Source organism: Marmota marmota, unplaced genomic scaffold (assembly GCF_001458135.2).
Source record: "Marmota marmota marmota unplaced genomic scaffold, marMar, whole genome shotgun sequence".
NCBI classification, from domain to species: domain Eukaryota; kingdom Metazoa; phylum Chordata; class Mammalia; order Rodentia; family Sciuridae; genus Marmota; species Marmota marmota.
In genome coordinates this window covers 35,537,669-35,555,266 of record NW_026000229.1, presented here as the reverse complement: position 1 = coordinate 35,555,266, position 17,598 = coordinate 35,537,669, and the positions used below count along the sequence as shown (strand labels likewise).

Below are 17,598 nucleotides of genomic sequence, written 5' to 3'. Positions count from 1 at the left end.
TTAAAAAAAAAAAAAAAAAAAACAATACCTGCCAGGCATGGTGATGTACACCTGTAATCCCAGAGGCTCAAGAAGCTGAAGCAGGAGGATCACAAGTTCAAAGCCAGCTTCAACAACTTAGCAAGGCCCTAACCAATCAAGTGAGACCCTGTCTCTACATAAAATACAAAAAACAGCTCGAGGTGTGTGTGGCTTGGTGGTTAAGTGGACCCTGCGTTCAATCCCTGGTAAATCATTGATGTTTGTGGAAACTATCTGATATTAAACTTCACTTATTTTTCTTAGTAGACAGCCAATTACCCCATTCATCTGTCTTATCTCTATCCATAATACATTGATATTTCAATATTAAACATGATTTGAAACCAATAGCCCTAAAAGAAATTGAGAAAATCATCAAAGGATATATTTCTTTTTTTGTAAGGGGGGGGGGGTTCCAAGGATTGAACTCAGGGGCACTCAACCACTGAGCCACATCCCCAGCTCTATATTTTTGTATTTTATTTAGAGACAGGGTCTCACTGAGTTGCTTAGCACCTCGCTTTTGCTGAGGCTGACTTTGAACCACATTCAATCTTCTTAATTACCCTCCAAATCTTCAGTAAATGCTTGTTGAGACCAAGATTCACACACTATCTGTAGTTGTTATGACATCTAAATGAATCTCCCACCCCCACACCCCACAGCCTTTTGTTCTTCATGAAAGAGACCAGGCCAATTTTTCTGTAAAAGTCCTATATTCTAGATTTATCTTCCTTGTGGTATTTATATATGTTGTTCATCCATCTCCATATTTCCTATAAACTAAAAGTTAGATCTAAATGGGTTTATGAAGTTCAACATTTTTAGTAAGAATATTTCATACGTGAACTGTTAATAATAGGACCATTCCCACCAATGCTTCCATCTATCCTAGCTTACACAACCACTATTTTATGTCCCTATTGATTTGCCTATTCTAGACATTTCATATAATTGCAATCATGTTCTAAAATAGTCTTTTATGGAAGGCTTCTTTCACTTAGCATATATTTAAGCATTAATCATTTGATGAATAATTGGATTGATTCCACACTTTGGCTATTATGAATAATACTGCTATAAACAATCATGTTCAAATATTTGTTTTAACACTTATTTTCAATTATTTTGAGTATATATCCAGGAAGGGAATTGCTGGGCTGTAAAGTAACTCTACATTTAGCCAATAACTCTACATTTGCCAGATTTTTTCCCAAAGAGGCTATATTATTATATATTTCAACTAGATTATATGAGGGTTCTAATTTTGTCACATCCTTGCAAATGCCTGCTATTATCTGCCTTTTTTTCTTTTTTCATACCAGGAATTGAACTCAGGGTATTTAACCACCCTTTTAAAAACTGTTTTGAGACAAGGTCTGGCTAAGTTGCTGAGGCTGGCTTTGAACTCGTGATCCTCCTGCCTTAGCCTTCCAAATCGCTGGGATTACAGGCATGTGTCATTATACCTGGCTTATCTGCCTTTTTGATTATTGTCATCTTAGTGGTTGTAAAGAGCCAGTTCATAGGGGTTTTGATTTTTATTTCCCTGATGGTTAATGATATTCAGCATTTTTCCATGTGCTTATACACCTTCTTTGGAGAAACATTTATTCAGACCTTTAGTTCAGTTTTAAAATTAGACTTGTGTTTTTATTAAGTTTTAAGAGTTCTTCAATAAAGTCTACTTAAAAATCTCCTAGCAGTCATATGATTTACAAATATATTTCTTCGATTCTGGGGCTGCCTTTTCATTTTGTTGATAGTGCTTTCTAGAGTGTGTTTTCTGTATATTATGTATAAAGAATGGTGGATTTCATTGTGGCACATGCGCGCGCGCGCGCGCACACACACACACACACACACACACACATACAATTTGATCAATTTCATTCCCCTAAACCTCCCAAGTCTCTCCTCCCCTCTCCCCTTGATGCCCTTCCTCTCCTTTAATGATCTCTCTTCTACTTCCATGACACATGTTAGAAAACACAGATACTTTTCTCTTTGAATCTGACTTATTTTACTCAAAATTATGGTCTCAGTTTTTCCTGCAAATGACACAATTTCATTCTTCTTTGTGCATATATAAATAACATTTTCTTTACCCATTCATCTTTTGTTGAACACCTAGGCTATTTCCATAATGTGGCTAATGTGAACTGTGCTGAGATAAACATGTATATAAATGTATCTCTAAAGTATGCTGAATTTAATATTGGTATTTTGGATAAATACCAAGGAGTGTCATAGCTGATAAAGTTTTACATTTTTATTAAATCTAATTTATTTATTTATTTTTTCTTTTTCGTTACCAGTGTTAGAAATTGAATCCAGAGCAGAAACACTTTACCACTGAGCTACATTGCTCAATGTAGCATCTTATTTTCTTCTTTTTTAAAATATATTTTTAGTTTTAGATGGACACAATGCCTTTGTTTTATTTATTTTTTTATGTGGTGCTAAACATCAAACCCAGTGCTTCACACACGCTAGGCTAGCACTCTACTATTCAGCTACAATTCCAGCCTCCTTATTTTATTCTTTTAACTCATGCTTTTGGTGCCATATCTATGAAATCTATTGCCAAACCTGAGGCCATGAAGATTTACCCATTTTTTCTAAGAGTTTTATAGTTTTGGCTCCTGCATTTTTTTTTTTTTTTTAATATTTATTTTTTAGTTATCGGCGGGCACAACATCTTTGTTTGTATGTGGTGCTGAGGATCGAACCCAGGCCGCACGCATGCCAGGCGAGCGCGCTACCGCTTGAGCCACATCCCCAGCCCCGCTCCTGCATTTTTTGATACACTGAGTTAATTCTTTTTTTTGGTGGGGGTACTACGGACTGAACTCAGGGGCACTCAACCTCTGAGCCACATGCCTAGCCCTATTTTGTATTTTATTTAAAGAGAGAGTCTCACTGAGGCGCTTAGCATCTCGCCATTGCTAAGGCTGGCTTTGAACTCGCGATTCTCCTGTCTCAGCCTCCCAAGCCACTGGAATTATAGATATGTGCCACCATGCCCAGCCACTGATTTAAGTCTTAAATATAAAAAATTACATAAACATGTGAGCTGGAGGTTCAACTTCATTCTTTTACATATGGATATCCAGCTGTCCCAGCACTGATGAAAAGCCTATTCTTTTCTCACTGAATGATCTTTATATCCTTGTTGAAAATCAGTTGTTCACAGACATGTGGGTTTATTTCTGGACTCTCAATTGTACTCCACTGACCAAGGGCTATCATTCTGCCAGTACCATACCATCTTGACTACTGTTGCTTCATGGTAAGTTTCACAATAGGGAAGTGTGAGCCTCTTCAATTCTTTCTTCTTTTTCAAGGCTGCTTTAGCTATTCTGGGTCCCTTGCAATTAAATATGAATTTTAGAGTCAGGTTTTCATTCCTATTTAAAAATTTTCTTTTTTTTTTTTTTTTTGCTTGTTTTTAAACTCCTAACTGGGATTGTCAATTGAGAAAGTACTGGAATCTTAACAATATTGTCATCTGAACCAGAAATAAGGGATTTTTTTTCCATTTATTTGGATCTTCAATAATTTGTTTCAATAAATGCTTGAAAATTACAGAGTACAAATTCTGAACATCTTTTGTTAATCCATTCCTAAATATTTTATACTCTTTGAAACTATAATAAATGGAATTCATCTTATTAATTTCATCTCTGAACTGTAACTATTCATTATTAATGTAGATCAATACAAGAGATTTTTTAGAATTATCATGTAACCTACAAACTTGCTGAACTTTTAAAAAGTTCTAATACTTTTTTTTTAATTCCTGAGGATTTCAAAATACACAAAATAATGTCATCTGCAAATAAAATTAGTTTTACTTCTTCCTTCCCAATCTGGAAGCCTTTTACTACATTTTCTTACCTAAATGCTCTTAATCAACCAATACTTTATTTTACATCACATGAGGAGGCTTATGATACCATTTCACTCTTATTAGTCATGATATTAACACTGATGCTTGATTTGAGATGATAACAGTATTATACCTCCATTGTAAAGTTTCATTTTCCCCTCTTAACCACCAGCAAATAGTCTATGACTAGCAAATAATTTTGAACCATGTTATTATCATTCCTCATCAACCTAACTCTTAGTGGTTTTAGCATACATCAAAGATCTTTGTCTCAAACCAAATATTTCCTTAAGGTTTACAAAATGCTTATTTTCCTAATTCCATTGCCCTTCTCTATTAGCCTGAATTCTTCTAGAAACAAGAACTTTTCCTAATGAACTATGGATACCTGATTACTATAAAATACAATTCCTACAGAAAAGGTAGAAAAAATGTTTATTTCATTCCCTTAAATCACCTCAATTTTTACAGTAGGGAACACTGTAAAAATACTTACTGCCATGGTGAAAAACAGGTTTTACTTAATTTCATTTAAGTTTCATTAGGATATCTACTTATTCTGTGTTATTACAGTGGATATTATTATTATTATTATTATTATTTTGATAGCCCAATTATCCAACTAAGATCAATGGGAGCCTTTTGGAGCTTGGTCCCTGGTTCTTTGGTCGCAAACTCACACACATTTACATTACCCAAACCTGGAAGCAGGTATTATAAATCTTATTTATTTTAGTGGGAAATGGTATATAAGAGAACATTTGAAGTCAGACATTATGAGACATGACTAATCCAAGCTACTCAGGAGGCTGAGCCAGGAAGACAGCCAAGTTTGAGGCCAGCATGGTCAACTTACAAATACTCAGTCTCAAAATAAAATTTAGAAAGGGTTGGGAGTATAGCTTATTGGTAGGGTGTAGCTTATTGCCAAGCATGAACAAGGATCTGCTGGAATTCCTAGTACCACAGTGGAAAAAAAAGGAGATAAATCAACAGCAGGGTCCTAGAAGTATTCACTGCTACAGGGGTATCTAGAATTCAAAAAGCACAAAAGCTATTCTTTGATATTTTAAAAGGGTTTGTCTGCAAAACTATGTGAATATGGCATTTTGGGGGAAGCACTTTTTCGTGACAATTTTCTGAAAATTTTTAGTGATTACTGACGAAATTTACTCTCTGTCTTTGAATACATTAAGGTACTTTATACTGTCTGATGAAACAACTAATTCTCAAATGAATTAGAACAGGGTTATTCTAAGAGTCTTTTATAATCCTTTAAATTTTTCTGTATTTATGGTCCTATCGTTATTTACCCCATCACATTTCTAAGTGTTTATACCTATCTTGTTGTTTCTTGACTAGGATGAATCTATTTGACCTTTTTGGCTTTTCTTCCTTTCAGAAAAGCAGCTATTGCTAGGCATCGTGGTGCATGCCTTAATCCCAGTGGCTCCTGAGGCTAAAATAGAAGGATTGTGAATTCAAAGCCAGCCTCAGCAACTTAGTGAGACCCTAAGCTTTAGCAAGATCCTATCTCAAAATAAAATATAAAAAGGGCTACAGAGGTAGTTTAGTGGTAAAGTGCCCTTGGGTTCAATCCCCAGTACCAAAAAGAGAAGAAAAGCAGTTATTGAATTTATATCAATTCAACTGTTTTCCACTGTATTACACTCTGTTGTTGTCTATTAATAATTACATCATTTTGTTCTTTTAGACTTATACATTACTTACTCTTACTTACAGAGTTAATTGCTTAAAAAGTATTATAAACTTAATTTTTCATTGCAAATCCATTCCTACTTTGTTATCAAGTCTTCAAATTCTCAAGTGAGAAATAAAAAAAAAAACCTCTTTACAAATTAAAAATAATAACAAAAAGACTGGAATTCTAAATGGAATTAAGTTTAACCCATATATGTCACATTTATTCTCATCTAATTTCTTTTTTTTTTTTTTTAATATTTATTTATTTATTTTTTAGTTTTCGGCGGACACAACATCTTTGTTTGTATGTGGTGCGAGGATCGAACCCGGGCCGCACGCGTGCCAGGCAAGCACGCTACCGCTTGAGCCACATCCCCAGCCCTCATCTAATTTCAACAAGTTTAAAATGGTTAGCAATTTCTTAAAAGTAATAATCTTACCTCTTTGGTAGTACCTGCTCTTCCAGGTTCATGATTTATACAAAAAGGGCCAGTTTTCCATGCCTCAGTGTCTCCACAGTCACAAAACCCTCCTCCAGTAGAAGTGTGCATCTGACAAATGAAATGAGTTTGTTTTGACATATCACAAAGCAAGAAAGAACAAAAGATTACTCAACTAATAAAGTCTCACAAATACTTCATCCTTAATTGTCTTTAATGTAATAGAAAATGAATAACAAAACTCACTGTAAATATTTGTTACCCAAAATAGAAACAAACCAAAAAAAAAAAAAAAATCCTAAATACTTCTTCGCAACAAAATGAATCTTCAAAATTGTATGTTTTTGAAATGTAACTCTAATTTTAAAATAATACTTGTTTAAATTTTGAACTGACGGATAACAGACTGAAAAGTGTGCAAAAAAACTACAATACCTATATTGCTTTATTAATTAGATTTTTTAATTAAACAGACTCTTAAATCAATGGTACATATATAGTAGTTAAGAAATATATATAGTATCTTCATTGACATTGATGTTCCACACAACTAAAACTTACTCATGACTTTTTTCCTTTTAGTGTATGTACATACATGTGTACACACACACACACAAACTCAGGTAGAGGATAATGGCAACAACCTAATTTTTAACCTTCCTCAAAACCTTCCTCTCCAAAACATAAAATAAGGCATAAAATTGTATATTTTACAAACTTTCCAGAATTACTAGGATCAAAGACCTATGACTTTCATATAGTTTCAACAGTTTTCATTGCCTATCACTTCAAGACTGTAGGTACAGACAACCAGAAAGGGTAGCTTAAGATACTACATGAAAAAGAGCAGAGAGGTGCAGAAGGCAAACACAATATAGACAAAATGTCTCCCCAAAGACAAAGCCAAGCACTAAGGGATGAAAACTGAACAAAGGTTCATTGATTCACTGGGAAAATGAGCAGAAAGATGTTGCAGTGAAGGAAAAAGAAAATAAGAATTAAAGATCCTACAGAAACAGAAATAAGACATGCCAAAATTTTTTCTCACATCATTACCACCACCGTCATATATTAAAAAAATTAGACAGAAGGCAAAAATGACAGAAGAGAGTACTTATTACTCCTGTACACAAAAATGAAAAAGAATATACAAGCACTGCAAAAAATAAATTAAAAAGCAAAAAGTGCAAATGAGAGTCAAAACTCAACAAAGCTGAAGAACACTGTAACACAATGCTCCAAAAGGAATTACATTATCTCCAAAAGTATTTGAGGGAGCTGGGATTGTAGCTCAGTGGTAGAGTGCTTGCCTGGCACATGTGAGGCACCACTGGGTTCAATCCTCAGCACCACAAAAAAAAATAGATAACAAAATAAAAGATACTGTGGTCATCTACAACTAAAAGTATTTTTTTAATGTTTATTTTTTAGCTTTAGGTGGACACAATATCTTTATTTTACATTTATGTGGTGCTAAGGATTGAACCCAGTGTCTCGTGCATGCTAGGCAAGCGCTCTACCACTGAGCCACAACCCTAGCCCCTAAAAGTATTTTTTAACAAAGTATTTGGGGATATGAAAACCTTCATTAATTGAACTAAAATACCTTCAATGAGAAATACAGAGGGTTGGGGTAGAGCTTAGCATGCATGAGGCCCTTGTTTCCATCCTTGGAATGAAAGAAAGGAAAGAAAAGAGAAAAAAGGAAAGGATGGAGGAAGAAAGAAGAAGAGGGATTGAACCCAATGCCTTGAGCATGCTAGGCAAGCATTCTACCACTAAAATATATCCTCAGCCCATTTTTTTTTTGAGATAGGGTCTCACTAAATTTCCCAGAACAGCCTCAAACTTATGATCCTCCTGTCTCAGCCTCCTGAGTAGCTGGGATTATAAGCATGCACCACCACGCCCAGCTTCCCATATCCTTTTTTTTTTTTTTTAATTTGTTTTAGTTGTCAATTGACCTTTATTTTTTAATATATCTATATGCGATGCTGAGAATCAAACCTGGCTAAATAAAATGTGGTGTATACATATAATGGAGTATTATTAAGCCTTAAAAAGGAAGAAAATTCTGATATATTCTATGGCATGGATGAACAACTCCAGCCCCTAAAGCTTCATTTCTTATTCTCAAAGTTGTTATGTACTCTTTTGCCACTGAAGGTTTTTCTTTGTCCTTTGTTCAGATAATAAATGATCTGTAGTATCCCCTGGCCATTATTCTCCTTTTTATTTGTCACAAAAAGACAAATACTGTTTGACTCTATTTATATGAGGTACTTAAATTAGTCATATTCATAGAGACAAAAAATCTGGTGGCTGCCATAATCTAGAGGAAGCAAAGAATGAGGAATTAATTCTGTTTTACAAAGTGATAAGAGTTATGAATATGGATGGTGGTAAATGGTTGCAAATTATGAATATATTCAACACCACTGAACTGTACACTTAAAATGGTTAAGATGATAAATTCTATATGTATTTTACAGTAAGAAAAACTGGAAAAAATATTTTAAAATTTTAAAATAAACATATTTTTCACCCCAGAAAATATACCTCTAAGTATCTAGTCTTGGGCACTCTTTAACATTTGTTTATATAAAAACAAAGGCATATGTATTTATTCAAAGTATCACTCATATGCTCAAGTAAAAGAGGTAACAATTTAGATGCCTACAAAAAGAAAAGGGATTAAATATGTTATATTCACCCAAGGAATTTATATAGCAATTAAATAAGCCAAGACTTATTATCTGTACCACCACAGAATGATCCCTATGATATATACTAAGTTAAAAAGAGATTGCAAAACAGAATATACAGTATAGCACTGTCATCACCACACACACAAATACAGCAACTAAACATAAGATCTGTCAGAGTATGGCACAGTGATACATGTCTATAATTCTAGCTACGTATATAATTCCAACTACTCAGGAGAATGAGGCAGGAAGATGAGGTCAGTGTAAGAAATTTAGCAAGACCTGTCTAAAAAAAAAAACTTGTCAGTATATATACTAAATTGTTAACAATGTGTTCTCTGGGGAGGAAAATACCACAAGGCAAAAGGACTACTGTAATTTTTTATTTATATTCTTCTGAATTATTTGAATTATTTAAAATGTAGCTTTTAATGTATTGCCTTAGTAAATAATTTTTAATTAATTTACTTATTTTGCAGTATTGGGGACCAAACCCAGGGTTTTATGCATGACAATCAAGTGTTCTACCACTGAGCTACATCTCCAGCCCAAGAAATAAATTTTGAATCCTCTTTTATTTCAAAGACAATATAAGAATATATATTATCATCATATATGATAGGACTACAGAATGTACAAAGCATGCTAATACTAAAATAGTTATTTTTATAATCTTAGCCATCAGCTTTGCCTATGATATAGACCTTTTGATCCTAACATTTCAATTCAACAAAAGTTTATGAAAAGCCTCTGTGTACTAAGTACTATAATTGACAGAAGATGTATAAAGTACATAAGACCTGAACTTTGTTGGTAAGATGTTGATGGTCAGGTGGAGATAAGGACACACAAATAAGGCAGAGGAATGCACAGGAAGAGGGAGAGAAGAAAGAAGACTGTCAGTGGGGTTTGTTTTCTTCTCCAGATATGTTCTACACGGCATTTGAATGTGTTTAATGTATTATCATATGGCTGTCAAGGTTACAAGTAGGCCTGACTTTCAGCATTACCTTCTGAGATACCAGAACCCTACTTTAGTGAACTCAGCACAATTTTGGTCCTATCTGACCAAGGTATGAGATTCTGATCTATGCTTCTTAGAATTTTATCTACTCATTACATCAAAGACATTGGTCCCATCTGCAAGGATGATGGCAAAATAAGCAGTAAAAGTCAATACTATAAAACAAAGACTCTAAAGCTTTGTTTCTTTTTTTTTTTTTTTAATGTTTATTTATTTTTTAGTTGTAGTTGCACACAATACCTTTATTTATATGTGGTGCTGAGGATTAAACCCAGGGCCTCACACATGCTAGGCAAGCGCTCTACCACTGAGCCACACACAACTCCAGCCCCTAAAGCTTTGTTTCTTATTCTCAAAAGTTGTTATGTACTCTTTTGCCACTGAAGGTTTTTCTTTGTCCTTTGTTCAGATAATAAACGATCTTTAGTATCCCCTTGCCATTATTCTCCTTTTTACCTCTCCTTTGAAGCAATACATATCCCTTATTTCTTCCAATTTTTCTTTTTTTTGCTCTTCCCTGAAGACTTTAATTACCATTTCAGAATCCATCTTAAAATGGTTATACATTTTTCAGATTTTCTATAATGAAATGCATTTGTTTACATCAGAAAAGGCAATATATGCTCAAGTGCTAGTAAGAAAATAGATCTTGAGTCTATATTAAAGGACTACAGCTACATGGAATGAAGAATCTCCTCTTAAAGATACATATATTTTTTCCTTCACAAGCCATACTCTTTGATCCAAACTCCAATTTGCTCTTATCAATTTTCACTTGGCCACTCAGTGGGTATCTTCTTTAACATTTATGTGGCGATTTGTTGCTGCTAAAGAGGTCTTGGTTTAATTATAATTCTTCTAATTTTTAATGGTTTTATTTTTTTTCTTTTATGAAGTATTTTGTTATAAAAGAATACACACAATGTAGAAGTAAGTTACAATTATAACAAAGAAGTGAATACCTGTGAACCCAGTATCCAACCTAAGAGAATATCAATATGGCTGAAGCTCGCTGTTTGATCATCCAGAGTCCCATACCCTTATTCAGCCTGGAGGTAACTACTCATCTAAATGATTAGTCATTTCCTCATTTTCCTTTAAAAATTTCACCACACCAATTTGTATGTCAGAAAGCTTCTATCAACTTATTCTCCCACCAAAAATGTTCCATTCTCTTCACAGTCTCTTTTTATGGTCAATTATTGAGCTTATAAATACATTTTATTTGTCATATAATATCCTTCCTCCCTCCCTCCCTCCCTCCCTCCCTCCCCTTCCTTCCTTCCTTCCTTCCTTCCTTCCTTCCTTCCTTCCGTGCTGGGGATTTAACCCAGAGTGAGTCACATCCCCAGCCCTAACTCTTTCTCTCTAATGTTGAGACGGGGTCTCACTAAGTTGCTTAGGGCCTTGCTAACTTGCTGGAACTGGCCCCAAACTTTTGATCCTCCTGCCTCAGGCCTCCAACTCACTGGAATTATAGGTGTGCACCACTGTACCCAGCTAAGCCATCTTTCTAATGACTAAAACCCCTGCCCAAGAGCTCACTTTGGCAGCACATATACTAAAAATCCCTGCGCAAGCTGTGTAAGCAACAGGTAGAACTCTGCAAAAACCCAAAGATGGCAAAGCTAAGGGTTCTCCATAAATGCTTAGTGGTGGCAAGGTAGACTGTTAAGTTGTGTGTTCCCCAACCCCATAGTGCTAGGGATTAAACTCAGGGCCTCATAAATTCTAGAAAAGCATTCTACCACTGAGCTACCACCAGTCCTAGAAATGGTAAGTTTTAAATAAACAAGCTTAATGAAGAAGTTCCCAAAATTAACATACAAGTTTTGACTAATCCATCAAAACAAAATCAGAAAAACAAGGCCAATGTGGCAAATTCCTTCACAGAACCACATGTATTCAAATTAAAGGACTATTCTTTATTCTGAGATTATCCTACATTCTTGAAATTAAAATGTCTTTTTTTCTTTATAAAATGATGTCAAGGGGCTGGGATTATGGCTCAGAGGTAGAGCACTTGCCTCACATGTGTGAGGCACTGAGTTCAATTCTCAGAGTCACATATAAATAAATGAATAAAATAAAGGACCTTCAACAACTTAAAAAAGAAATTTTTAAATGATGTTATTTTTTCATTTGCTATTTTTCATCCTTTTCAAAAAAACTTAAAATTCAACCTAGTTATTTAAAAAGTTAAAAAACCCTATGTTTTTTCTCGAAGTTTTCTGAAAACTGTTCTGACCCATGAAATCCCCAAATCTTGGGAAGCACTGCATAGCAGTCTTTAAATAAAGACTTTATTTTTAAACAAACTCTTTGTCTTGACTCTTTAGTATCTCTTCCTCTATTTTCCCAAAGTAAAAATGAGAAGAAATTAACAATTTTTTTCCTTGTCTCTACCTCAGAAATTATTTCTTGAATGCTCTAGCATAAATGGTAGAGTGCTTGCCTGGAATGTACATACCCCTATGTTCAATCCCCAGCAAAGGGTGGGAATGGTCCACTATGATTAATGGAGATGATCCAAGAGTACATAAACAATGATCAACTTTGTAAATTGAACCAATCACTGCTTTGGCAAACTTGGGTAAGTATTTTAACTTCACTATACAGTACAGGCTCCTCAAAATGTTTTTCCTTGTGCACAGTAATACCTAGATCCTGTAACTATGGCTCCTCATTTCCTGAGATGAAAGTGGCAATGTTGAGGCCAGTCTGAACTCATCCCAACAAAACTTTCAAGTTTATGGAAGATATGGTCTATATAACTTCAAAATGTTATTTATGTTTACAGAGGACACTAGACATGGTATATGTATATACATGTGTGTATATACCAGGTATATATCTGATCTAGACAGATATCAATTATTATGTCTGTCTAAGCTCATACAAACATGTTCATAGCAAAAATGTTCATAATAGCTCCAAAAAAGAAGCAATCTACAAATCAATATATAGTACAACAAATGAAGACAATATGGTTTATTGAACACCACAAGGCCTAAGGACAAACTACCTTTACACAGACAAAGGTACTCAACAAGAATAATATACCAGATAATTCCAACTACATAAAATTTAAAAACAGATAAAATCTATTCAAAATAATTTGGGCAATAAGCTAGAAAGGAAAAAAAATCAAGAAAACAATTATCCCAAAACACAGGAAAGCCAGGCATGGTGTACATACCTGTAATCCCAGTGACTCAGAAAACTGAGGCAGAAGGATCCCAAGTTTTAGGTCAGCTGAGGGCAACTTATCAAGACCCTGTCTCAAAATTAAAAATAAGAAGGGCTGGGGGTATAGCTCGATGGTAGAGTTCTCCGGGTTTCCTTACCCAGTACTTTGAGGAGAAGGAAGAAAAAAAAAATCCACACAAGAGAGGTTATCTTAAGAGAGGAGAGAGTGATTGAGATCCAGAAGATCTCGCTTGTCATATATTTCTTGACCTGAGTAGTGGTTACACAGGTATAAAACTACTCATATGCTCTTTTGTATAAGCATGATAGGTCTCATCAAAAAACTTCGAAGGGTAGTAGATGTCCCACCACATTATATATTTAACTAGAGGCAAAAGATGCACATATCAGTGCTATTAAACAGAAGTTAAGTATCTGTTTTGAATAAATGGACAAGATGTCCATAAGATTCCAATTAATCCAGTGATTTTATGAATCTGTTTTCATACCTTGTAACGATGATTTTTATGAACACTATTCTGGAAGCAGTCCATACAGAGTACACAAGTTGGATCAATTGCACAGTCCCTGAAAAAGAAGGAAAATTAAATTGCAAAATTTAGAGGACTTCTATTGATGCTTAAGGTATAATTATAATGTGAATGTGTTTCCTATATGAAACACAATCTGCAAATGAAAATATTTCAAAAAATGGAATTCTAAAAATGTTTTGAACAAAGACAACATTGTTAGCCTAATTTTATCCTCGTTTAAACCACATTTGAATGTGTAAATGTGAATGTTTGGTTTTGTTTCTTAAATCATCCTCAAAACTTTGAGAATTCACCTGGTTTCAAACTAGAGCTGTAATTTAAAATTAACTTTGTGCTGGGTATGGTGGTGCAAGCCTAGTGATTGGGAATACTAGTGATTTGGAAGGCTGAGGTAGGAGGATCACAAGTTCGAGGCCAGCCTCAGCAACTTAGTGAGGCCCTAAGGAACATAGCAACATCCAGTCTCAAAACTAAAAATATTAAAAGGGCTGGGGATGTAGCTCATTGGTTAAGTGCCCCTAGGTTTAATACCCAGTACTAAAAAGAAAATTTTGTGAAAAAATACTTAATTTTCTCCCATTATCTGTACCTCACCCTATTACATTTATAAATATATATTTTACAAACCTTATTGTGCAAAGTAAGGTTTTGATAAAGACAAAATTCACTGGAAAACAAACATGATACAGAAAACAATTTTATTTTATACATTGATGTGTCCCAAACACCTGGACAGTGACTGGTACATAGAAGATACTCAATATTTACTGCATGAAAGAAATTCAATCACTTAATCTCTCTTCTAGTAACAACTTTTGAAATGTATTATTTAATATTTTCTGGGAAATACTACAAACAATTTAAATTAGTATAAAGCATCGGATTCATTTTTAAAAAAATACTTTAAAAAGAGTTGAAGTGGGCTGGGGATGTAGTTCAGTAGCACAGTGTTTGCCGAGCACACTTCAGTTCAATCCCCAGTACTAGGAGGAGGGAAGGAAGTTGAAAAGATGAAGTTAGGACGTTTTAAAATTCAGTTTAGGGCCGGGGTTGTGGCTCAGTGATAGAGCATTCGTCTCTTACGTGTGAGACCCTGGGTTCGATCCTCAGCACCACATAAAAAATAAACAAAATAAAGATATTGTGCCCATGTATAACTAAAAAAATATTTTTAAAAAAAAAATGCAATTTAGTGCTGGGGTTCTTGAAGCTCAGTGGTAGAGCACTTGCCTCACATATCATCACAAAAAAAAAAAAAAAAGAAAAAATTAAAAGGCTAACAGGATGTAAAAGTTATTTAATAATATTCTATAAAATATATATGATCTATTGACCTATTTACAGCAGAATTTCTCAACTTTAGTACTACTGACATTTTGAGTGGACCAGATAATTATGCTGCATGCAGGTGGAACTATCCTGTAAACTGTAAGATGTTTAGCAGCAACCTTGTACTCTACCCAATAGGTGCTAGTACCAATCCTCAGTTCTCACAATATTTCCAAGAAACTTTGGGGACAGAAGTCTAAAAATGATTACCATGCTTTAGTGGAAAGTGATTGGGCTTTAGCTATAAATATGTAAGAACATAAACGAATCTTACCAAGCAACGTAGGAAAACAGTATCAAAAGCTGGGTGCAGTGGCGCACACCTATAATCCCAGCTGCTCAGGAGGCTGAAGCAGGAGGATTGCGAGTTCAAAGCCAGCCTCAGCAACTTAGAGAGGCCCTAAGCAACTCAGTGAGAACCTGTCTCTAAATAAAATACAAAAAAGGCTGAGGATGTAGGTAAGTGGTTAAGCACCGCTGGGTGCAATCTCCAGTACCAAAAAAAAGAAAATAGTTTACAAAATGCAAAAACTAATTTTTTCCTGAGAAAACAGTATGTTTAAAATGACTATTAACTATACAAAACCAGTCAAGTCTAGAATTACACTGATGCAAAAACAAAAACTCTGCATTTATAAAGTCTAAAAAAATTTATACTTCTATATCTAATAAAAAGAAAACCAACAGAAGTCAAAAATTTCAGGCAGGGTAAGCAAGTTTAAGGCAACTGCTCTTACAAAGAACAAAAGCCTAAACCTGCCACCATTTTCTTCTATTCAACTTCATTAAACTATTCCTTCATGTTTATAATCCCTTCCCTGCAATTCTAAAATCCAAAAAGCCCTAAAAGGTTTTATTTCTTTGTTGGATTGCATCAAATCTCAGTTGGTAATTTTAAAAAACCCAAATAAACATGACATGACATGAGACTATAGACTTATACCACTAATGAACTGCCATATATTTCTTAGAGAAATCTTACTGTGTTTGATTACAGGGTCCTACCTTGACTCTGTTGGAGAAGTATTGAGAATTTTGAAAATACACCTGGCCCCAAAGGTTTTAGATAAGAATATGATAACTATATTGTACAAAAGGATTATTTACATGCTTTGGGGAACAAGAATTTAAAAAATGAGAGAACTGTTTAAAGTAAAAGTCATATATCAAAAACCAAACTTCATTAGCAAAAACAGATTTAAAGTGTAAAATAAAAAGATGTTAAGGGGCTGGGGTTGTGGCTCAGTGGTAGAGCACTTGCCTTGCTTGCATGAGGCACTGGATTTGATCCTCAGCACCACATAAGATAATTAAATAAAATAAAGATATTGTGCCCATCTACAATTAAAAAGAAATATTTAAAAAAAGGTTAAGTAGAATTAAATATATTATAGATGGTAATAAACCCTGACAAGTACACCATGAAATAAGTATGAAATACCAAGATAGTAATTATAACCAAGCTTGTAAATTTCTAATTCTTACCTACAAGAATATGTTGTCTCTCCACTTTTAAAAACCTTCCCACAGAGTTGAAATGCTCCACTGTGCTTTAGTTTCTCTAGGCAAATATCTGGATCTTCTCCAAATAAATACCATTCCAGTGGAGTAAATATTGATATCTGTACACTCTCCTCTTGCTTTTCCAAATCTGGATCCATTTCAGCAAAATAAATTTCTGGCACCCACTGTGCCAAATGATGCAAAAAAGCAGTATAAAAATCAACTTGCTGATCCCACCACTGAAAGAAAAGAAAATGACAATTCAGAATTTCTTACCAGTTAGTTTCTTCTTAATAACCTGCAACACAAGTAATGGCATAATTCTGTACTTTCAAGGTGATTTGCAATATATTTTATCCTTCACTAAAACAAAAGGAAAGTGGACAATTAAAAATTGACCTTAGTAATAAGCAGTTACCCATACATAATAAATACGGGAGGCAAGGAGAGAAACTGTCTGTAGTGACAGTTTCCCTCTCCAATGGTCATTCTTGCTATGTAAAGGTGATACTATTATCAGCCATAGCCTATACAGACAAGTATTCCCTATATTCTTAGTTTAACTGTTTAAGGAAATCGTAGTGTTTAATAAAAGATCAAAAGGATATAAACCAGAGTTCTGTAAACACAAAAAGCATTAACATAAAAGAAAATAATGATTAAATTAGACTTCATCAAAAGTAAAATTCTTGGGACTGGGGGTATAGCTCAGTTGACAGGATACTTTCCTAGCATGCAGAAGGCCCTGGATTCAATCTCCAGCACCAAAAAAAGGAAAACCCTTGTAGACAGATGTCTACAGAATATTTCACTCCAGAACAGCTGAATTTATCTTCTTCTCAGCATTGCATGGAATTTTGCTTTGCAAAAGAAACTGTACAGATGACTTATCCACACATGAAAACATGCTGCTCCACATCATCAGTCATTAGGGAAATTCAAATGAAAACAACAATGAAATATCTCTACATAACCTAGTAGAGGGCTAAAACAAAAATCTGGTGATATCAAATATCAATACAGATTCAGAAAAATGAGTCAGGAAAGTGCTAGTGGAAACTTAAAATGATACAGACACTTTAACAAAAAAGTTTGACAGTTTCTTATAAAGCTAAACATACATGTACCATATGAGGCAGCAATCAAATTACTAGGTATTTATCAAAGAAATGAAATCTGGGCTAGGGATGTGGCTCAAGCAGCAGTGCGCTTGCCTGGCATGGGCAGGGCGCTG

The 17,598-nt window shown here is 34.4% G+C and overlaps 1 protein-coding gene across 3 annotated transcripts in view; it reads right to left on the bottom strand.

Moving 5' to 3' along the window:
- The window catches only part of Ubr1 (ubiquitin protein ligase E3 component n-recognin 1), a 150,993-nt gene that overhangs the window by 106,668 nt on the left and 26,727 nt on the right, over window positions 1-17,598 (bottom strand). For all 3 annotated transcript variants that reach the window (XM_015480756.2, XM_048792980.1, XM_048792979.1), the window contains exons 3-5: window positions 16,347-16,603; window positions 13,488-13,566; window positions 6,058-6,168 (exon numbers count right to left, since the gene is read on the bottom strand). In XM_015480756.2, coding sequence (XP_015336242.1) covers window positions 6,058-6,168; window positions 13,488-13,566; window positions 16,347-16,603 — 447 coding nt within the window. The remainder of the gene's footprint in view (window positions 1-6,057; window positions 6,169-13,487; window positions 13,567-16,346; window positions 16,604-17,598) is intronic.